The sequence below is a fragment of the Vulpes lagopus genome, chromosome 8, assembly GCF_018345385.1.
Source record: "Vulpes lagopus strain Blue_001 chromosome 8, ASM1834538v1, whole genome shotgun sequence".
Classification (NCBI taxonomy): domain Eukaryota; kingdom Metazoa; phylum Chordata; class Mammalia; order Carnivora; family Canidae; genus Vulpes; species Vulpes lagopus.
In genome coordinates this window covers 108,835,741-108,858,615 of record NC_054831.1, presented here as the reverse complement: position 1 = coordinate 108,858,615, position 22,875 = coordinate 108,835,741, and the positions used below count along the sequence as shown (strand labels likewise).

Here is a 22,875-nt window from a genome sequence, read left to right as displayed (position 1 = left end):
GTCCAGTGTGAAAACAGAGTGAAAGGCCTTGAAAAGGCAAGAGCTGGGCGAACACGAAGCTTTCTTTCCATCTTTCACGTAAGATGCAACCACACCTTGGGGCAGGTGCGGCCACAGCTGCCTCTGCGCCTGCCCGCCGGGTCCTGCTGCCTGGGAACCCCATGGCCTGTGGCTCCGGCGGGAGTTCCCAGCACCCCCACCCCGCACGGCTCTCACGGGGCCTCTCCCCTGTTGTCTCGTTGCAGGCCCCAATACCTATGAGGATGCGGCCGCCTACATCCAAGCACAATTTGAAAGCAAAAACCGCTCACCCAACAAAGAAATTTATTGTCACATGACTTGTGCCACAGACACGAATAATATCCAGGTGGTATTCGACGCCGTCACCGACATAATCATTGCCAACAACCTGCGGGGCTGCGGCTTGTACTGACCTCTTGTCCTGTATAGCAACCTATTTGGTAATGATTCCAGCACTCACAGAAAAGCTTGCGCGTGCACACACACACACACACACACACACCACTAACAAATGCAAGTTGGTAAATAAACTTTAAAAAGGTATAACAAGACCTATTATATATATACAAATATATATTAAAAAATTCTTTTTAGTTTGTAATTAGAAAGAGCTTCGGACAGAACTGACCACCATCCCATAGATCATCAGGGATTTTCGGGAATAGCACATGAGCATGCACGTGTCGGCGTGCACACGCACTCACACACACGCCGTGATGGGGGTCTGATTTGGGAGGCCATCCTTCTAAGAACAGCCACGTGATCTTACTCCATGACCCACTGCTATGAGCAGAGGGCAAAGGGAGGCCCGGCAGTAGTCCGGCCCCTCTGAAGCCGTGTTCTCAGTTCTGTCCTGCTCTCCCACAAATTCCAAAGCCCTTCAAAAAATGGCCAACACCCTAAACACCTCCCTACCCTCTCCTCCCAACAAGAGGAAAACTAAGGCTGCTTCTCCTGTGGGTGGCGGCGGTGGCTGTTCATGTCAAGAATTTAGAAGAATCGTTGCTCCGACCAATCCACTGTCTCCTGAGTTTTCTTTATTCAAAGGCGAGAGTCGGAGGAATGGGAGACTTGGCCTGCTTTCTAGAAGCAGCTGAGGGGCGGGGACATTGAGACCAGGGCTGCCCTTCACCTGCAGAGCCGAAGCCAGGCCCCTGGAGAAGAGAAGGGCCTGGAGGGAGCAGGGGGGAGGTGAGGACCCTGGATGTCCTGATCCTCCTGATGCCGCCCCACCTCGCCCTACCCCCATATTATGGAAAACACTGTAGGGTTGTTTCGTTTTGTTTTGTTTTGTTTTGTTTTGGTTGGTTGGTTGGATTTTAAAATCAAAGAAAATGGTCAGACTGGACCCCTTATCTCTCTCTCTACAGACTGCTTCCCGGACTCTTTGCTGTTGGCGTTCACCTCCTGGTAGCATGACCTTTTGGCCTTTGTAAGACACACAGCCTTTCTGTGTCAAGCCCCTGTCCAACCTACGACCCCAGAGTGACTGACGGCTGTGTATTTCTGTAGAATGCTGTAGAATCTGGTTTTAGTTGAGTCTTTACATTTAGAATTTGAAAGGAAAAAAAAGAACATTTCTCATGTGCTTTGTAGCTTAAAAAAAAAAAAAAGAGGAAAAAGGAAAACACCATTTCATCCATATTTGTCTTTTTTCTTTTTTTTTTGGAAATAAAGCAGCATACACATCTGCACCTGCACCCCCAACCATCCCCAGTGTAGAGGGCCGCCCCCCCCAGCGCACCTGCATAAGTGCCACCTGTCTGCCCGCCCCTCCTGGGGGCTTGGGTCCTGGGGAGCGGGCTCAGGCTGCACTGCCCAGAGCGCCCCAGCCCACGCCCACGTGCCCCAGCCCACCCCAGGCTCCCTCCAGGTTCGCATAGAAAAGCACAGCTCTCACTGGCCAGTGGCTGCCAGGAAGACTACCGATCAAACATATAAATCGAGCCCTATAGAAGATTTTCCTGCCAAACTCCTTCCTATAGATTCCCTTTATGATTTTTTTAGTTTTTGTTTTTATTTTTGTCCTAGTAAGCACTATGTATCACATACCAGATCGGCTTTCATTGTCTTTGGGAAACGGGGTTGTGGATTTTTTTCCTTTTGACATTTTCGCTTCTCAGTCTCTCAGATGGATGCTCCCTTTGTGTGTGTGCACCCCTCTCCACCTTTTCCTTTGTTTCAGTGACCTGTGTTTGCTCCTTCTCATGTGGGGATGTTTGTGCTGCAGATAAAAAGAACAACAACAAAAAATTTTTAAATACCACAACATGGAAAAAAAAACAAAAAAAATTTTAAAAACAGATGGAATGTAGTGTTTACATGAAAGCCAGTTTTCATGATCAGTCCTATGTCATTTCTACTTCGACTAGTATCCAAACCCCAAACCTCTCCACGGTGTCACTTTTAAGACTTACTATTTGCTGAAGAAGATCAGTCATGGCCATTTCAGATAAAGAGGAGGCGAAAAGACAAAACATACAAAAAAATTAAAAATACAGAAAAAAAAAACTTGAAAAATGGAAAAAAGAAAAAAAAAAGCCCAAGGGTCTTTCTAAGCCTTTCTATTCCCAATCGGTGAGGTTTCTGTGATATCTTACACACTGCCAGTCTACTTCTCTGACTAATGGAAAATTCATGTGTAGCTCAATAAAGAGAATGTTTGTCTGTATTCCTGAGTCTCTCACCCTCGGCCTTCATTCTGACAGGAGGGAAGGAGGCATCTGACTGGGCCATAGGCCGAGGGAGGCTGGTGGGTAGGGGCCAGATAAGGACCTCCACCCCCTCCGAGGGGAGCCAGCTGGGCTCAGCCACCTGGGAGCAAGGAAGGCCCAGGTATGGGCCCTTCCCCACCTGCAGATGGGCAAGGTGGGGGGTGGGCAAAGAAGGTAACCCCAAATTTTGTGCTAAGACCTGGTCCTATTTCTTCCTGCCAGTCAGTGGTCCCACCAAAGCCAAAGGATGGGTGGTCCTAAGAACAAGGCCAAGTTGCTTGGGCCTTCCACACCAAGGGGTCACATCCATCCACCTGGACACCTTTAAAAGCCTCTCCTGCTGCACCAGGGGGGCCAGGAAGCCCACCGCAGGACAATCAGGAGAACGGATCGGCGCAGCCCGGCACAAGCAGGGTTCTCCTCTCCTACAGGCTCCGGGTCTTACCTCCTCTCCACTAGCTTGCCAGGTTGGTGTTGGAATAATCAGCATGTCGCTTGGGACTGGGACCCGGAGGGGACCCAGCCCGGCAAAGTCCTTGTGTCCAGTCCACAGATCACTTCTTAGCCAAGCAGCCGGTGCTACAGCCGGCTGGGGAGAGGGGAGGGTCTCCTCTCCACACGCCAGCAAGCGGCAGTTACTAGCCTGGGGAGCCCCCGGCTAGCAATCCCAGGGGCCTCAATCTAGAGGGGCTGGCGGTAGAGGTGCACAGCATGGCACGGAGCTAGGAATAACAAGAGGCCAACTCCCTCCGTTGTAAGGAACTGGCCGGGCACCCTTGGCCTTCCCGCGGCCTCTCGTGTCCTTCCCACCAGCAACCCTCACCCCAGCTTGTGTGCAGGGGGAGGCCCACATCATCTCCAGTGGTGGCGAGGCTGTGCTCATGGCCACAACTGGACAGGACACTGGCCTGAAGGGCAAACCAGGACACAGGTCAAAGGATGCTGTGACCTTGTCTGCTCGAAGTTCCCTGAAAACCAGTTCTATTCTAGCAGTATTCTTTCCTAACTTTCTAAGGAGTTTGGTGGGTAAAACAGGCCTCTTGGCCTTATCTTCCTTAAAATGGAAGTCAGGAAGCAAGGGGTAAAGAGTACACGGAAAGGCAAATCAATTAGAACAAGGAGCATGAGGGCAGAACCTCTGCATCAGTTTCTAGAAGCTCCTCGAGTGACCCTAAAGAGCAGTCGGGCTGGAACCACTTCTAACCTAACAGGAGTAAGGGGGACGAGAGGAGCTGGAGGCTTCTAGGTGACACAGGGCCTTCAGAGCAGGTGGGTGGAGGGCACTCCTCGACCAGCAGGTCCGGGAGGCCGTGGCTTGCCGCGCCTGCGGTGTCCCGCTCAGCAGAGCGCTCGGCTGGCTTTGCACCCCGAGGACCACGTCTGCTGGCAGAAGACAGCACGTTGTCGACACAGCTCCGGTGGGAAACTGGGTCCACGTGGCCACCTGGACACCTAGATTTCTACCAGCAGCACAAGTGAGACATCCAAAAGGGCCACCATCCTGTGGTTCATAAAATCCTCAAAATTTGGAGGGGGCAGTGGGACTGATGAGAACCTAACACAGCAACAAAACAGGGCCCATAAGAAAACGGAGGGAGCAGCATAGACCACTGCCTAGAGCCCAGAGAGGACGCGACGGCACCTCCACCGCCGCTCACCACAGCACCTCCCACTCCGTTCTCAGCTAACAAACGCGAACCAGCAGCCTGGCCTCAGCTCTGGGCCCGGATGGCTAAGCACAGGACGGGTGCCCTCGGCTCAGAAGATACCATGGGATGGGGACCCCACCCAACAGAAGACCCTGGCCTGGCCTTCTGCCACCACCCTTAGCATCTGTCCCAGATGCCCCCAAGAAGGGACACAAGCCAAGAGACAGTGTAGTGCCCAGGATCCTATACCATCCAGGTGCAGAATCAAAGGATGACTTGAGGACTTCTCTCCTTGGGTCATTCTCAGCTATGGGAGGCAGGTCTCCGCTTTGATCGCGGTCTTACGGCTGTATTCCAAGGTCTCCGGACCCTCTAAAGTTCTCTCCAGGCCGTTCCCTCTTTTCACTCATTTGAAACCTAAGAACACATGGAATCAGGGTCACCTTTAAAGTGTACAAAATGCAGGGGGGAAGGATGGGGAAAAAAACCCTCCAACGGTTTCCAACAGAAAACGGTTCACATAAAATCAAAGTGGGACCTAACTAATTTGGCCCCTCTGAAAAAAACTACCTTACTTCCAGCCACACACAACACACACTAGAAGAGTTTGCCTTTTATTATTATTATTATTGTTTTACAATAAAAACAGATAGCTATGCTCTCAGCAAAACAAAACCAATTTTTAAAAAAATCACAGAAATCTACTAACAGCATTTCGAGGTAAGGCTTTTGAAAGATTTATTCAAATAAATTATCTTGGCCTAAACATTTACTTATCACTCTTTTCAATTACTTGTCAACATTCCAAAAACTTTCAGTTATGTAAAATACATTTACTTTGCCAATAATTTTAGATAATACTGGATTCTTCCCAAAAGGACTACCATAAAACTATGCTTTAAAACATTAAAAAAAAATCCAATAGGACATAAAACCGAACTATGTAGCCTGTGATTGCGTGTTTCAAGTCCTGAAAGTTAAAGATGTGAAGAATTTGAAGAACAGGTTCAAGACCTGGGTCTGCCCCGAGGCAGGTGGATTCAACATCTTACCTTTCTATGTTTAATTAAACCAACAAGAGCAAAGGGATGAAAATGAAGAGCTCCAGGGAAGAAAGATACAAAAGAGATCTTTATTTCTCCAAGAAAGCCCTCTAACAGTGACTGGCCTGCTTCCTAAGGTCCTCATTTTCTCTAAGGACCAGACCCACAGGCCTCGGCATTGCCTAATTTACTTGACGAAGGAATTGAAACTGGAAACCAAAGCTTGCTACTCAGCCCCCATGGCTGGGGTGGGTGGAGGACCCTGAAACCGGGAGTGGGGACGGATGCATGGGGATGGGGGGGCGGGGGGGCACTCGTGAGCTGTAGGAGCACCGGCATGAACAGAAAGGGGCTCAGCGGGCAGTTCTGGATGTCTGGGGACATGGCCGGTCACCACCTCCCACTCTCTGGCCCTGGCCTTCCCCCTCCTCTGCTCCACCTATCAAACCAAGAGTGACTTTTCCAAGATGCCCTTACGGCCTGGAGGCTTGGGGGGCGCTTGAGGTGCTCAGGGGGCTCAGGGGCCTGGCCTCCGTAGCGTTCTCAATGCCACCCACCCAAGAAGGGCTGTACACGGTGGTGGAGTCAGGCCGGGCCGCACGCTCCCCGTGGTGCTTCAGCGGAGCCGCCCCCGCCCTGCCGGCCAGATCTGGAGCCCAGGACGGCAGCGTCCGCATGCCCTCTCCGAGCAGCAGCAGCCCGGGAGCCGCCGGCCACGGGGTCTCTGGTTGCCCTGTTCCACTCGGTCACCCCCACCCCCAAGAAGTCCAGCCAACACCAGAGATCATGCCTTGAGTTCAAATGTGCAGTGTTTCTAAAAGGAAGGGAAATGTCACATAGAAAGTATTACAAAAAAGGATTAAGTTTGTCAGCTGTCCAAACACTAGTAAGACCACATGCTTTGTACAGCGCAGCGCGGCCGAGCCCCTTGGCACACAGCGGGGGGCCCGGGCCTCTGCGGCCGCGCTGCTGGGGCCAGCGGCGAGTGAGCGCTAGGAGATCTGCTGCTTCTGGAGCCTCCGTTCGGCCGCTGCAGCCAGCATCCTCCGACGCAGGGTCACAGGGTCGGAGTTCGTGCCTTCTGATGTGAGGCAGCTCTCAGAGGCGGAGGCAGACTCAACTTCAGAACTTCGGTTCAGGAAACGCCTACAAAAAAGCCCAAAGGACTCGTGTGAGGGACAAGGGACGACGGACGAGGGAAGCTCTGGAACACGACCTGCAGAAAGACCCAGGCTGCGTCTTCATCTGTGATTCCCCATTTCCCAGGAGCCTCCGTGAGGCGGTCATTCAGCAGTGGGCTGTGAAGAAGACACCTGTCCCGGGACAGAGGAGCAGAAGCTCTGGGCACTGGGGACAAGGCCCGCCCGGGGGCTCTTCAGCCCCTCCTTCTCGATGGGCCACCCGCAGGAACACCCCAAGCTCCGCTACAGGCACAGTGGCCAGGCCGGGGTTTGGGGCCTGAGTCTGTCACATGAACACAATTACAGTGCTCCCTCTGGGAGGCCAGAGAATCAGACTCCTTACCACAACGGGCCTAGGTCACACTGGCCCATGGGTACAGTGTGGACAACCACAGGAGATCACCGGCAGCACCAGCCTGCTGGAGGTTACCAGTTAGGTGCGGACCCTTTGGTTTTCCACCAGAGATTGGGAATCTGAATGATTATAATGGTTATCCAATGTTGGCCATCTGTTCAAAAAGGCACCATGTGGGCCTGATGTGACGAGGGCCTTTGGGCCACTGAGTTGTGACTCAAGATTTATAGGAGCAAGAGCCAGAAGATCAACTTACTTGCGAGCTTGCTGCAGGAGGTCATCCTTACGCTGGACCAGCATGCGCTGCCTCTCGTCTGCAGACTTGGAGAAGCGGCTCCCCCGGGCCTCAAAGTCTTCCCCCTCACTGGGCTCCACCTCCACCTCACTGAAATCCAAGGCCTCCTCCAGCCGAGGACTGAGGTCTAGTGGCACACGCTCAGTCTGGGCACACAGGAAGCAAGGGACTGCTGTGACCACAGGCCACCCTCCCAAGCAGATCCCCCACCCAACCCAAGTGCTCCAAATGATGTGCTTCAAGACCCAGGGGAGACAGGCTGCCAGGTGGGGAACCACCAGCATACATATAATGGCTCATGTGGACTCCTGAAGGGCAGGCTGTTGCGAGGGGCTTATGCACCGCTAAGAACAGCACCTGACTTGAGCCAGACATTCGATATCAGCAAGGCTTATTATACATGATTACCAGTGTGAAAGACACAGGCACCCTGACACTGTACTCTCAGAAAATAATAAAGTTAACTCCAAGCTTGTATTCTGGGAAGTTTTGTTCAACTCTACTAATTGCTCTAAAACTTAAACAAGTCTTACCGCATTTACTGCAAAAATTTTACATCTTTACTTGACTCTTAAAACAGAGGTAGACAGATTAAAAGGGATAAATTCTAAGGATCTTTTTAAACAAATATAAATCACATGATTCCTTGTGTGACAGATATTAAAATGGAACTCTCTGTTTTGGCTGAAGCTCTGAACACTAAAACAATGCCCAGGTGCCCCACACACTTAGGGGGGTGCCTGACCATCTATGTTCCTGCTATCAGATGGGCCCAGGCTGGCCAGGGTCAGCCCAGCACCTGCCTCTAGGTAATAGGAGTTGAGGTGGAAGAGGCTGAGAGATTGGCCCATTTGTAAGATTTCCTATGTGTGGCACTTAACTGTCACCCACCATCACCACCCTTCCCTGCCTTCAGCCTAGCAAGTAAGGGGACTTTAAGAGAGCCACATTCCAGACTAATATAATATTCTCTGTAGTTTGGGGGCCCTGGGAACTGGTGGTGACTGACACACCCAAGGAATCTCAAGACAAAGGTACTATCTGCTGGTGGTAGGTAAAAAAAAAAAAAGGCTGTGACGGGAGCAAGTTCAACGTGTGACAGTAAGGCCCTCCTGTGTGTCCTGAGGGACAGCTGTGGGTCCAGCAGGAAGGAACCAGCCTGAGGTTGCTGAAACAGACTCTGCCCAAAGGACTGCCTGTAAGGTGATGCAGCCTCCATGAAGGTAGGGGTGGTCATAACATAAAGAGCCAGCCGAAGTTGGGGTTTCTGGTGCTAGATGTGGCGGCGGGGGGGGGGGGGGGGGAGGGTTGGTCTATAGGATAACTGTGATGCCCACACACACATGCTGGGGTCACTTGGCCTGAGTGAACCCACCCTTCTCCCAAGCCTGACTCTGGAGGAGGTAGACAGAGCAGCTGGTGAGTGGAGGAGATGAAGGAAGGGATCAGACACCCAGCCCCAGGCCTGCAGGCTTCTAAGGCAGCCTGAGCGCAGGCGGTGGGGGGGGGGGGGGGGGCGGGGGACACACGACGACTCTGCATCCAGTACTGGCAGTTAATGCCATGCTTGAGCTACACTGAAGTCTTTGCTAATAGACTGTGACCCAAGGACTTCTTACTTCTTGACAATGGCTGAAAACGCTAGATAGCACGCTCCTTGTGAAGTAAGTACTTTCCCTTCACTGTGCCAGAAAAAATTCAGAAATCTTCACATTAACTATAAAACCAGAGTTGGTGAATGGGGACAGAAAGTGAACGTGCTCCACCCCCAGGAGCCCCCAACCAGCCCAGCACTCAAACCTAGACTGGGCCAGCTATCCAAGACGCGGGAATGCAAAACTGAATCCCTTCTTCAAAAGCCAGGCACCATTTTACCAATGCTGCCCAATCCAAATATGGATTTGGGTATGAAAAATTTATCTCAGCAACGGATTTGTAAAGTTTTAGTTTTTACGGTTTCCTATTTGCAGGGAAAAACATGCAAAGCGAAAGGAGCTTCCATGTCACTGAACCATTAGAGCAGTTGCTCCAAGAAGAGCCTGAGACACTGGTGGACAAGGCAGCACCAGTGCTGGACCCCAGCCCCGTGTGTGGGAAGCCCCACCTCACAAACACAGGAACACAAAGACAGGGTTGTTTGGGGGTTTTGCCAGTATCTTAAGAAAGTTTCTTGAAAGTGTGATAACTGATTAGCAAATGGGAGTTACGGATAAGGGGTATGAACCAGAACCCCCAGGACGGGGACAGGAACCTCTGCCCTGGAAACCAGGACAGAGGAGCTGCTTGTGGAAGGGGTGGATGAGTCACCCAGGTGTGCATCTCCTCAGAGCCGGCTCCCAGCATAACCACACCCCTCCCCACCTCCACACCAGTCTGAGGGTCTCGTTTGCATGAAGTGCATGGAAGCACCTGGAAATGCCAAGTTCTGATAAGTGAAGTGTAGGGAAGAAGACCTTGATGGTTTCAGCTCAAGAGAGCCAAGCCCCAGTCGGTCCCCGTCTGGGTACAGATGTCCAATCACCTTGGGTCCAGCCTGGACCCCACTTCCCTCTGCCCGTCCTAGTGCTCAAACTGAAGGTAGCCAAGCTGGCCCAGGGACAGCATGACTCCATTCTCCTCCATGGCCCTGGGTGGAAAGGCAGGCCATGTCGTGGGCACATCTTGGCTTGTTAACCCAAAATACTGGGACAATGTGGCCCAAGGCCTTCTCTGACACCCCTGCCCTAGGCCTCAGGAACATCACAGGCAGGACTGGAGACCACTGCAGGCCGTACACAACTGCCCCCCGCTCCAAACCCTCTCCCCTCAGGGGCCGATCTTACCTGCACAGAAGCTTCTCCCTCCTCCTGGTCTCCATTTGGCCTTTCCACGGGACTGTTCAATGCAGGCCTGATGCCATCTGAGCGCTGCAAGAGAAATAGCACCACAAACAGTATAGAGCTGCTCAGGGTTTAAGGAACAGAGCTGGGGAAAACGTGGGGGTAGAGAGGGAGCTCTGTCCCCAGCGCTGCCTGGGTTTTGACAAAGTGTGTGGCAGCAAAGAAATGAAGCTGCTACTAAGATCAAAGTGAGGAGAGGGGAGCCTGAGGCCCGAGCTTGGGTTATCACCTGGCTCCAATTGAGGTTCTCCTCAATAACAGCGACCACACGACACAAACAAATCAACAGCAGGTAATGCTGACTGAGCATTTGCGGAAACCCAACATGTCTGCCTCATTTAGCTTAACACCCTGTGAAGTGGGTACTGTTGCTCTTCTTTTAGCCAGTCTGAGACCTTGGCCAATGCCACGGAGGCTCTGGAGCCCTGCCCATGTCCCCGAAAGGTCCCGCCAGCTGGCCAGTTTCTGTGCTGCTCCTGAGAACTCACTCTGGCTCCACGAGGTCACTATGCATGCCACCTCCTCAAGCGGCCCTCAGCCAACAGTTGATGGGAAGTGGTATCTAAACACCCCCACTCACCGCCCCTCCAGAGGTCCCCAATGGGATCAAGCTCTTGTCCTCCATGACAGTAAGCTGTTCTCACAAGCACTTACTGGCCACCTTCCCTCCCCTATCTCCCAGCCCCGCCTACTTCTGTGTGTCCTGGAACCTTCCCAAACGACCCAATGGCACTTGACCTTGTCCTAGGGTCTGCTGCTGGATAATCCAAAGTCAACAACCAGGTCAAATGGGGAAAGATAGATAAGCTATGTCCCACATCAGCCCATGTGACTCCAAACTCCAGGCTCTCTTGAAAGAGTCTCAAGTTTTAGGATTTTATAACAGATTTCCATACATCCTCATACATGAAGTTGAATAATTTCTTGTTAAATGACTCCCTGGTCATATACAGATGATCCCTTGGGCCTGCCAGAAAGCTTACTTCAAAATGTTAATACTTGGGTCAAACTCACTATGTCATATATCTAAAACTAATATAACATTGTTTGTCAACTACCCTTCCATACTAAAATTTAAAATAAAATGTTACTACTTCTTGTACTCAAAGAGGTTATATAATCGGCCAGGAAATCTGACCTTTTTTAAAATAGGAGTACAAGCATCACACAGCTATTACACACCTAATGGAAAACTGTACCAATGTGAAAAACCAACCAGGGACAGAGGGCATTACCTCCTGAGAGCTGGGGGTCAGCAAACAATAGCCTGCAAGCCAAATTCACCTTCTGCCTATTTTGTAAGTAAATGTTCCCTAGAACACAGGCAGGCACATCCACTCACATATTGTCCACGGCTGCTTCGGCGTTACCGTGGCAGAGCTGAGACATTACAACAGAGGCTGCGTGGCTCACAAAGCCTAAAATATTTCTATCTGCCCTTTAGGGAAGGTTGCCAATCCTTGTCCAAGAAGCACCAATGCTAGGACCTCCCAGACTGGCTGGGCAGGCACGTCTGCCTGCCTATCTGTACAGAACAGTGTCGCCAGTACATTTATCTTTATCTTAATCTAAACCCCTTGGATGGGTCAGTCCTCAGATAAAATTCAGAAAGTTAGCAAATTCATAGAAACCCTTCATCAAATCATGAATGATATTCAATTAAGGAAGTAAGAAGTTAATCTACAGGATTCAATCTTTGTTAAGACAAAATCCATTTTTCACACATCAAACCCCAACTTACCTGTGTGGGAAAAGGTACTTGAATCCGTCCTTCTAAAATGTTGTCTGTTGTTATTTCTACGGAGCGTGTCAGCTGGAGGTCCTGCAGCACGAGATGGTAGGGAACCTGGGGAAACATCTCTTGAATCTGATGAGCCTGTAGGAATACAGGAGGCGGTGGCAACGTTCATTCTCCACATTCCTGCTCAGCGCCATCGTGTATGGCAAGCTCTGGATGGATGCTGAGCCTGACACCAGCCTTGAGAACACAGGCAAGGGGCCCCTCTAGTCTGTGATCCCCATCAAATCTCACTCCTTCTGGAGTTTCTCCAGGATGCCAAACAGGTAACTTGGGATAGCATCAATTTCAAAATAAAAAAGGGCATGGAAATACAGCTGGATCCCAAAACAGGCTCGACTAGAACATTCCAGTTTTAAAAAGTGCTCATTTTAAAGCTCGGTGTAACTCAGGTCAAAACAAAACAAAACAAAAAGCATTCTTAAAGAATCGTCAAAAAGGAACAAACTTCTGATACAAACCCACATGAACGAATTTCAAATGCATTAGGTTAAGTTAAACAGCCTGGCTCAAAAGGCTATGTACTACAGAATTCCATTCATACAACATTCTAGAATAGGCGAAATTAAAGGGACAGAAGATTGGTGGTAGGTAGCTGCCAGAGGCTGGGGCTGGGGAGGAAGTGATTACAAAGGGATATGGTGTCATTTGGGGGAGGGGAGATGGAACTGTTCCAGATCTTAAGTATGGTGATTGCCACACAATTGTATGAGTTTGACAAAATGCACAGTTGGATACAATGAAGGGTGAATCTACCATATGTAAATTACACCACAATCAGAAAAAAAAAAAAAGATTAAAAAGAACGTAAACACTAGAGCTGTAGGTTTCAAACTGCACTCTAGAAACGTCTAAGAGTCCAGTAGAGCTGTGAGCGGCAGCCGGTGTGTAGGCTCAGCACACCACCACCCACACTCACATTAAAGAGGCTCAGAGTTTTTCATGTATGTATATTCGTTTTACAATGCTTATATTCATGGAAAAGCCCCAGGGGTCAAAATAAGAAAAGAGCAGGAAAAAGGTGATTGCTTTAGAAGCACAAGGAAGTTGGCTACTGGGGTGCCAGCTCCTCAGGAGCACAGCATCACAGCTATGGGAGGCGGGGGAGGCATCCGACATCAGAGCCTTGAGAGCAGAGATCAGGGTAAAACAGGCACAAAGCTTTGCTTAGCGTCTGGGGTCAGAGGGAAAGACTGCTTAAGCAGAGTCCAGCAGCAGGACCCACGGCCCCCACACGCCTAGGACCCCTCATGGTTTATATGAATGAGAGCCCATTATTTTTTTCTCCAGGGCAAGTATCAAAGTTAAGTGGAACGGAGTCCACAAAAATCTCAATAATCAGATAACACTCCTCTCTACTCTTAAACAGCTTCCCTCTCATTTCCCAAATAAAAACATGCTCAAGATTCATTTGACTAGACCAAAGCTTTCCTCCAGAAAATCTAGTGAATTCAATATTGGATCTTTATAAAAAAAAATGTATGGGTCCAGTACATTTGTTGTGCTAAAAATAGGCTTTTCCAACCCGTCATGGAGCTGGAAGAAGCAGAGCCAGAGCCTGAGAATTCTAAACACTTCCACTTATTCCTAGAGGGTACGTGCCCAGGATTCTGATTTTTTTAGGGAACAGGTGAGATAATCTATGTGCAGAGCTTCCACAGCTGCCAGACCCTGCAGTACACACGCAGAGCCTGCCAGGCTGGCGGGTGGCCACATTAGGCTGCCACACTGCAGACCATCTATGCCCATTATAGTCACTCACATACTCTGCTGAGTGGCTGAGCACTTCCTCCAGGAAGCAAGAGCCAGCAGGAACCAGGCCTTCCTTTTTTTTTTTAATCAAAGGAAGGAAATTCTGACCCCTGCTATGATTTTTTTTAAACCAATTCTAAGTGTACAGTAGTGCGCACCATAGGCATATTACTGTGCAACAAATCTCTAGAAATGTCCCATCTTGCAAAACTGAAACACTGAACAGCACCTCCCCAGGGCCCTCTCCCTGAGCCACTGGCAATCACCATTCTAAGAGTGACTGAGTTAGGCACCTCATTTAAGTGGAATCATGCAGTGTTTGTCTTCTTGCGACCGTCTTATTTCGTTAGTATAATGTCCTCTAGGTTCATCCATGTTATAGCACACGGTAAGATTTCCTTCTTTTCTAAAGACTAGTATTTCACACTTTCAGAATCCATTCACCTCTGATGGACATTCAGGTGGTTCCCACCTCTTGGTTATGATGAGCCAGGCCTTCTATTTACACCACATCTCAGTGACCTGCTGGAGCTACCTCCATTCCTCCTGCTAACCAAGGCAAACATCTCTCCCACTCCAGCTCCCGACCCCACCATCCAGCTCAAGGACTTTGCTCTTCAATTTTTACTTTCCTGTTTGTGCTCTACTTCTGAGATCCCTCTCAAAGTGATCACTCCCATTCACACCCTAAACATGTTTTTGATTCTATCTTTAAAAAAGTCCCAGGCGTACTCCAAAGAAATGAAAGCAGAGTCTCAGAGACATTCATACTCCCATGCCTATCACAGCATTATTCACAAGAGCCAAAAGGCAGAAGCAACCCAGGGGTCCATCAGTGGAGGATGGATAAGCAAAATGTGATCTACATGGACAATGGAATCTTGGTGAAAAGGAAGGAAATTCTGACCTCTGCTACGACACAGAGGAACCATGGTAAGGGACATAAGCCAGCCAAAATGACAACCCTAGGGGCCTGGGTGTATGGAGGAGAGAGTGGGGGCATGACTTCACTGGATCCTTCTCCACAGCTTCTGAAACTTGTGTATAAATGGCCTGTTAAAAAAATCTTAAAAACCAAAACTCCCCTGATACCATAACCCTCTGGAGCTACCACCTCTATCCTTCCGCCCCCTTTACAACACAGTCTGTTTCTCCAGCTCCCACTCATTTCCAATCTACTGCGAGTAGCCAATCCCACAGGCCACAGAAACCACTTGTTCCTCTGCAGCTAACCAACCACCTCCTTTCTGATGAATCCAACGTGTCCTCCTCCGACCTTACTTTCTAAGAATTCTGAGTCCTCTCCTCCTGGTGAGCTACATCTTCTCCTGGAAAGAGACTGGGTCCCCGCCTCCAGTAGCACCTACAGACCCAGAATTCCCAAGGGTCCGTGTCTCCAGCTAGATCTGCTCAGCGAGGTGCAGATGTTGACGTGGCAAGCCCACTTGGAGGGCTCACGCCCAGTGGGAGGGGCTGCTGACGCCCAGTCTGCAGTCCTGCTTCTACCCCGTCTTGCCCCCAAATTTGCTGGGTGGCTTCACTGCAACCTACCACGTCAGCTTCCGTTCTCTGCCTCCCTCACCCATCATCCTTCCACCAAAAGCAAAGTGTCGTCTAGTCCTGCCAGCTCATTGCTCAGCAAGTGCTTTCAAGCTGCCCCTTCTTCTCACTTTCACTACCAATGTCCTGGTCCCCCTACCATGGTTCTCACCCGCACTACTGCAGCCTCCTAACTGGGATCACTGCCTCCACCTCTGCTCCTCCACTATCCAGTCTCCCAGAAGCAAATCATTCTGTTAAATGTCCTGTCCATCCCTTGGGGGAGGAAAAAGGCCTTGAACAACCTTCCAATACTTCTACAATAAAATCTAAACTGGAGGGGCATCTGGGTGGCTCAGTCAGTGTAACGTCTGCCTTCAGCTCAGGTCATGATCTTGGGGTCCCGGGATGGAGCCCCATGTCAGACTCCACGTCAGCAGAAAGCCTGCTTTTCCCTCTCCCTCTGCCCCTCCTCTCTGGTCGTGCTCTCTCTCTCAAATAAATAAATAAAATCTACACTGGGCTGTGGCCTACTAATAACTCTGCATGACCTGGCCCTGCAAGCTCAGTTTACATCACAATTTTGGTCCCTGACTTGCTAGGTCCAACCACAGTGACCTCTCTGCTTCCAGCACCTTCTTGCCTCATGGCCTCTGCACCTACAATTTCCACTGCCTCTGTTTCCCCCAATTGCCTCCTTCTCGGCCTTCATGTCTCAGCTGAAGTATCACCCCCTAAGAGAGAACTCCTTGGATGCCTCCCCTCAAATAGCCCTTACCACCCCCACCACTGCCACATCGCCAGCCTTATTCCCTTCAGAGCACTCACTGCATCAGCAATGAGCTCACTTATTTGTGCTTATAATCAGTCTCCCAGCCAGAATCCATGCCTCCTGGGAGTAGGGCCCACATTCACCTTGTTTATATAGCAGGTGCCATGCGACTGTTTACACTGCACAGTGCCTGTCGCAGAAATGGGTTTTCAGGACAGGTTTGTTTGATAAATATGTTAAGATAAAGGAATGAATGAACAAATGAACCAGCGATGCTCTGAAGTACTAACCAGGCTTACCCAGGTCAGCCAGAGGCTACCTAAGCAGGACTAAGGTAGTTATTAGCATTTTAAGACTCCTGCATTTAGTATCATAGTGAACACTAAATTGCAATGATAATGACACGAAGCCTCTAACTCTATAGAACAAAAATACACACCAGATGACAAAGCTTTAAAAGAATACAAACACTATTTGAAGAATATCCTTGCGCCAAAAGCACACATGCCTCCATATCTCAAGGTATACAGGTGTACTCCCACAGATGTGTGTGTGCTTCCTTATTTGGGGGAGGAGTGGGGACAGATGTCAGGAAAACACATTGGGTAGGCCTAATACAACTTTTAATAAAAGGCCCATCATGCTCTCTAGTCACTAAGCCTCCAAATACTTTTGGCTAAAATCAAGTAGAGTCCCAAGATAGGCCTAGATCCCAACAGAGTGAACACAGCAGTGCTCAGAAAAGGATAAATTATCTGCCACACAACTAAAGCAAAAAAAGCTGGCTTCCAGAGCAGTTTCAAATTTTATAACACAGGAATTTAAGCGGTCCCAGGGAATATAGAAAACGCCCCTGAAAATCCCACTCTTCTGCCAGAGTGGAGCATACATGCTGCACAGCGTCCTCCTCTCTTAGCCATCTTGAAGCAGTTGGTGGTCCTTACCATTGCATTCAGCTGGGAGTTGCTGGCCTGCGTAATGCCTAGAATGTTGGTGGTGTGCATCACTTCTACTGAAAAACTCGGCAACCAACTGGCAATCCGGGACCCTGAAACAAACAAGAACCCAGCACAGATTAGAGATCCCTTTTCCTGTGTTGTCTACCCTACAGTAGGCCACTCTGGGGCACCAGCTGGTTCCACTGAGGGCTTTACGTAGGCCAGGCCTTTTGTACCAAGGCTTTTACATAGATTAGTTCATTTAATCATGTCTAGAAACTCACATGGTACCATCTGTTTTTAACCCCATTTTATTCTTCTCAGAGATGGCTCAGTTCCCTTGCTGTTTTGTTCCCATGGCACTCAGATGTTAGATAACTTGCCAGAGGTCATACAGGTATGGTGGTCAGGATCTGAAGCCAGACAGTAAGGTTCCAGAACACTTCACCACCAGGCTCTCCTGGTGTCTTGTAGCCCTGGATCCACCCATCAGTCCACTCTCAGTCTGGCAGATAAGGAATGTTCGCAAGGTTCTATAGCTGCTGCAACAGAGGCATTTGTGCTCCTCTTTCACACGACACAATAATTACTCATGTGGACACATCCCTTTCCCAATTATGTTCAAGAAGTATTTTCTATTTAATCATCTGATTTGAATACCCTGATTTTCTCATTTGATTCGAAATTCTTTTCAAATAGTCCCATGACACAGGCTTGTGGACTAAAGGTGCCATGAAGTCTACTGCTTCTCTCATTTCCCTAAAAAAAGGGGATCCTAAGATAAAACACCAGAGGCTCCTGGGTGGCTCAATAGGTTGGGCATCTGACTCTTGGTTTCAGCTCAGGTCATGATCTTAAAGTCATGAGATGGAGCCCTGTGTCGGCTCTGTGCTCAGCAGGGAGTCTACTTAGGATTCTCTCCCTCTCCCTGCCCCCTCCCTCTCAAATAAAAAATAAAATCTTTAAAACAACAACAACAAAATACTACCAAGTACTGGATGTGAAACAACTTATTAGCAAGCCACATATTTAAGGGTTATTTTTCTCTCCTTTGCGAAGAGGTACTGAGGCATGGAATATAAAAACAAGCTAAATGGCTGTCTCAAGGTCTTGCTCAACAAAATGTGCCCATTAAAAAATGAGATACTTATTTCATGTACTTACCAGGGAGAAACAGTTGACTTTTCTAGTTCAAGTTTTTAGTAATAATTCGTAAAGTAACAGATTACACAGCTGGGCCCCATGTGTGAGATCTGCCAGCATATTTCAAAGTCATACCTGATAGAGACCTGAGCTGAAAGTCCACAAAGTGGCTGCCTCTAAGGCCTCCAGCAGCCCCATCCCCTGGTCTCAGAGACTGGGTCCTACTACCCTTGATTCTCCTTGTAGGGGTCTCACCAACATGCCATGACTCCCACCATACTTTACCCTTGGAAACTCAAACCCCAGATTTGAATAGCACACCCCCTAACAAAATTCCAGGGATACCTGTTTTACACTAACAAATAGGAACTCAAAGAATTTAGTGGTATCAAAGTTGATGAGAATCTACAACAGCTTATTGCAATGTGAATTAAGGAAAGATAGTCAATCAGCTCCTAACATGAGGTCCATGGCTTTAGAATTTTAAGTGCAGTTTTTACTACAACCCCTTTCAACACTGGTGAGAGGTAAAACATTCATATTTTATGGACAAGGAAAAGGTTCCAGCTCAGATTCTGCTTCTGGTACTCATTAGAAAGGCTGCTCCATGATACTGCATTATATGCTTATGTACTACACTGATGCAATAAATTATTAGCAACGGTTAACTATTAAACTGATTAAGTGTGCTCCCTCAGAGGTATGGGTAAGTCAATATACAGACCTCCTCCTCCTCCCTCCCCCACTCCCATATTCACAGAGAATCCAGCAAATGCCTGGCACAGAATAACTCCCTGGGGCTACCCATACCTACTGAACACTTTCAATTAAGATTAAAATATTTCTATTAAACTGGCCTACACCAATTTATACCTGGCCTACACAGGGCAATTTATAATTAAAACAGCATCCTGTCAGGGGAGAAAGCCCCTCGGGTATGGCTTTAAAACTTGAAACTAACCATCAAAGTGGAAGAAATGATTGTGTTGGTTTAGGCGAGGTCGGCCTTCAGTGGCTGCTACAGGCACCAAATTCTCATCCAAGTTGTCTCCTTGCTGGTCCTCCCGGACCCGGTTATTGTCAGCAATATTAAGAGACATTCTGCATGTTGGGCAGGAGGTGTCTTGTTCTAGCCAGGAACGAAGGCAGGAGCTACCAAAAAGTCCAAAATAAAATATCCTTAGCATATTTTGTGAGAATTCACCAGAAGCACTCTGAATATATAGCAAATGTGTTTCAATTTTAGCTTTTATTTGCCAATAGTGAGATTTAAATATTGAGAAATGTTTGCTGACATTCCTTTTTCACTGATACACTTCTAATGTGTTCTGCTGTGAATGTTAATTTGTCAACATACGTGGTCACCTAGTGAGCTCCTTCCTGGTTATGACCCTTCTGCAGTAAGACTCCATCACATGACCCACCATCTTCCTTTCCAACTCCATTTGACTACTTCAAAATCCATGTGGCTGAATCACCCAACACCCTGGTCTCTCGTGAATTTGATTCTTCTACTCCAGCAATCTGTTCTCTCACTCTACTTTGGTTACCCACTAACATGGTCATAATGTTGGCTTTCTCTTCAAACTCTTTCTTTTTATTTTTTTTTTCTTTCTTTTTCTCTTCAAACTCTTGATGTCAAAGATCTCACTCTAACTGAAGCTCCTCTCTCCTTCCAGCACACCCCTTATTTGTTGAGAGCACTGGTACAGGATGATACCAGCTTCTCAAGCATCACAACTCCTCATGTCCTCACTCCCATCTTTACATCACTTACTTACAACTGCTTCCTTATGCCCACCACCTTAGCTTCTCCAACCCTCTACTATTTGTACTCTGCTCTCCCAACCAGGCTGGAAGCCTCTTTTGCCCTCTCTCTCAGGAAATGACAATGGCCTAATTATGTCAGACACAGTAACTACTTATGCTGTCCATCAACGGGACATGAACTAACAAAACCAGGAAGGTTGGATGAAATGATCTGTGAAGTTCCTTCCTATATTATAATAATATATTACCTTTCTTCTAAGATCTCAAGGAGCCTTCCCATCCCATAACATGTTATCTTTCCTTTAAGAGTACAAGGAGGGACTGAATAAAAAAAGGGCTCACTTCCTCTGTGTCATTTTTAGTATCTGAGGACATGGGCACATATAATGTTACAAAGGAGATCCTCACCCCAATGATCAATGATGATCCCCAGAACCTCTGGGCAATGTATCAGTACTTACATGTCAAAATTGTCCTTGGCAGATTATAAGGGAAAGGAGGAAACTGAGTAGGGAAAGATTAGAGAGGAAGACAAACCATGAGAGACTCCTAACTCTGGGAAACAAACAAAGGGTTGCGGAAGGGGAGGTGGGTGGGGGTAAGGGAGTAACTCGGTGACGGGCACTAAGGAGGTCACTTGATAGGATGAGCACTGGGTGTTATATTCTATGTTGGCAAATTGAGTTTAAATAAAACAACAACAACAACAACAAAAAAAAAACACCCCAAACTGTCCCCAACACCACGATGGAGCTACTTCTTACTATCTTTGAGCCAGAAGAGTTTATGATAATAATGTGACAAAATAATGAGTGTGTACAGCTAATTCTATCATATTTGAAATATACATCACCTATATATATAAAGTACTTGTTTGTGATCATTCATATCAGTCAAATAAATGATTATATCTTTTAAAAGTTTACTTCCCTTCCTCATAAGTAATAATTAATTAATTAAAGTCTGCTTCCCTAACACCCTTAAATCATACCACCAGTAAAATTAGCCTAGTGTGGGACTACAAAAGTATGTTAAGATCCTGGGCACCCTCCAATAATGCTACACTGTGACATACTTTTCATAAGCATCCCTAATTTTATTTCGTAATCTGCAAAAACCTCCCACATATATAATAGCCTGAAAATCCCAAGGTGAGGACAACCAGATACAGGTGCCTTAAAAATAAAATGCTAGAGTTCCCCAGCTAAAGAAACCAAATTTCAGAGAAGATAAGTATTTTTCTCTATGACTATTCTAATACTCTATTCAAAGAGTATTTCTCTCTCTTTTAAGTATGATACTTCAATGTAATGAAATATTCATCGGACTCTGTAATCTTACAAAGACATCTATCAAAACAAATTACCTAGCTATACAATCTGCTGGAATTTACACATTTAGTTTTATCACAAATTAAAATGCATTTGCCCTTGATTATTGTAGTATAAGCCCTGACAGTCAGCTTTTCTTTTTGTAGTGCAAGTGCTTGTTTTAGGCTTTGTTGAGGTACTCACCTCCAAGAAGACTATCTCAAATAAACACAGTGCCAGCTACAAGACTAGGTAGAGAGCCAGCAACACCCCCTCCCCCCAATTTATTTTAGAGTTCTTGGTTGATTTTGGTTAGCTGACCAGATAAAGTAGGTTATATTTTCTCTTCCTGTGCTTTAAACTCCTATTCTTGGGATCCCTGGGTGGCGCAGCGGTTTGGCGCCTGCCTTTGGCCCAGGGCGCGATCCTGGAGACCCGGGATCGAATCCCACATCAGGCTCCCGGTGCATGGAGCCTGCTTCTCCCTCCGCCTGTGTCTCTGCCTCTCTCTCTCTCTCTGTGACTATCATAACTAAATAAAAAATTTAAAAAAAAATTTAAAAAATAAACTCCTATTCTTGTGTTTTAAGCATTTTTTTAAAGATTTATTTATTTTAGAGGGAGTGTGTGAGCGGGGGAAGGGGACAGAAGGAGAGGGAGAGAAGCAGACTCTCTGCTGAGGGTGGAGCCCCAACAGAGGGCTTGATCCCATAATCCTGAGATCACAACCTGAGCCAAAATCAGGAGTTAGACACTTAACTGACTGAGCCACCCAGGTGCCCATCTATTTTTATATGTTTTAAATTGACCAATGAAGAGTGAATCCAGGACACCCTGGGTTTCTACCCTCCACCCTAATAAAAGGAGAACCCTAGGCCCATGCTTTCATCCCATCCACAACCTCACTGTGGCTCCAGGTGTGCCATGTGCTTTCCAAGACCTTTGAGTATAAACCCTTTGTCCCCAAAGTTTCCTGATGATCACTGCTAAGGGTGTCTTGCAGTCATAATAAGAACCACAGGAAAAAAAAAAAAAAAAAAAAGAACCACAGGAGCCAGTGCAGCCCTAAAACTGATTATCAATAAGTTGAGACCAGCACAAAACAACTATTATCCCACAATCTTATTCCCATCCTATTAACCAAAGTTACAATGTAAGGCAAACCAAGAGGTCCTATTAATGTTTGCTCACTCAACCCAAAGCAGGTGAGTATTTTAAAAATTAAGCACTTGAGCAATTAGGAAATACTCTGAGACAAATGAAAACAAAATCACAACATAGTAAAATTTATGAGATGTAGCAAAAGCAATGTTCAGAGGCAAATTTTGTAACTACTAATGCATGAAAAGAAAAAAATTTCAGGGACATCTGGGTGGCTCAGTGGTTGAGCCTCTGCCTTCAGCTCAGGTTGTGATCCCAGGGTCCTGGGATGGAGCCTGGCATCGGGCTCCCCACCGGGAGTCTGCTTCTCCCTCTACCTATGTCTCTGCCTCTCTCTCTCCATGTCTCTCATGAATAAATAAATAAAATCTTTAAAAAATAAATTTCAAATCAACAGCCTAGAAAAAGAACAACAAAACCCAAAGCCAGAAGGAAGGAAATAATAAAGATCAGAGCAGGGCAGACCAGGTGGCTCAGTGGTTTAGCGCCGCCTTCAGCCCAGGGCCTGATCCTGGAGACCCAGGATGGAGTCCCGCTTGGGCTCCCTGTGTGGAG

At 47.7% G+C, this 22,875-nt stretch overlaps 2 protein-coding genes across 2 annotated transcripts in view; one reads left to right on the top strand and one right to left on the bottom strand.

The window, feature by feature from the left end:
* GNAO1 (G protein subunit alpha o1) overlaps positions 1-2,692 on the top strand; it is a 173,776-nt gene extending 171,084 nt beyond the window's left edge. The window contains exons 8-9 of the mRNA XM_041765158.1: positions 246-461; positions 1,392-2,692. Of these exons, the coding sequence (XP_041621092.1) occupies positions 246-433 (188 nt within the window). The 3' untranslated portion in view covers positions 434-461; positions 1,392-2,692. The remainder of the gene's footprint in view (positions 1-245; positions 462-1,391) is intronic.
* Positions 2,693-4,985: 2,293 nt separating this feature from the next.
* The window catches only part of AMFR (autocrine motility factor receptor), a 44,079-nt gene continuing 26,189 nt past the window's right edge, over positions 4,986-22,875 (bottom strand). The window contains exons 9-14 of the mRNA XM_041765156.1: positions 19,041-19,231; positions 16,943-17,046; positions 11,879-12,013; positions 10,081-10,164; positions 7,220-7,404; positions 4,986-6,573 (exon numbers count right to left, since the gene is read on the bottom strand). Coding sequence (XP_041621090.1) covers positions 6,420-6,573; positions 7,220-7,404; positions 10,081-10,164; positions 11,879-12,013; positions 16,943-17,046; positions 19,041-19,231 — 853 coding nt within the window. The 3' untranslated portion in view covers positions 4,986-6,419. The remainder of the gene's footprint in view (positions 6,574-7,219; positions 7,405-10,080; positions 10,165-11,878; positions 12,014-16,942; positions 17,047-19,040; positions 19,232-22,875) is intronic.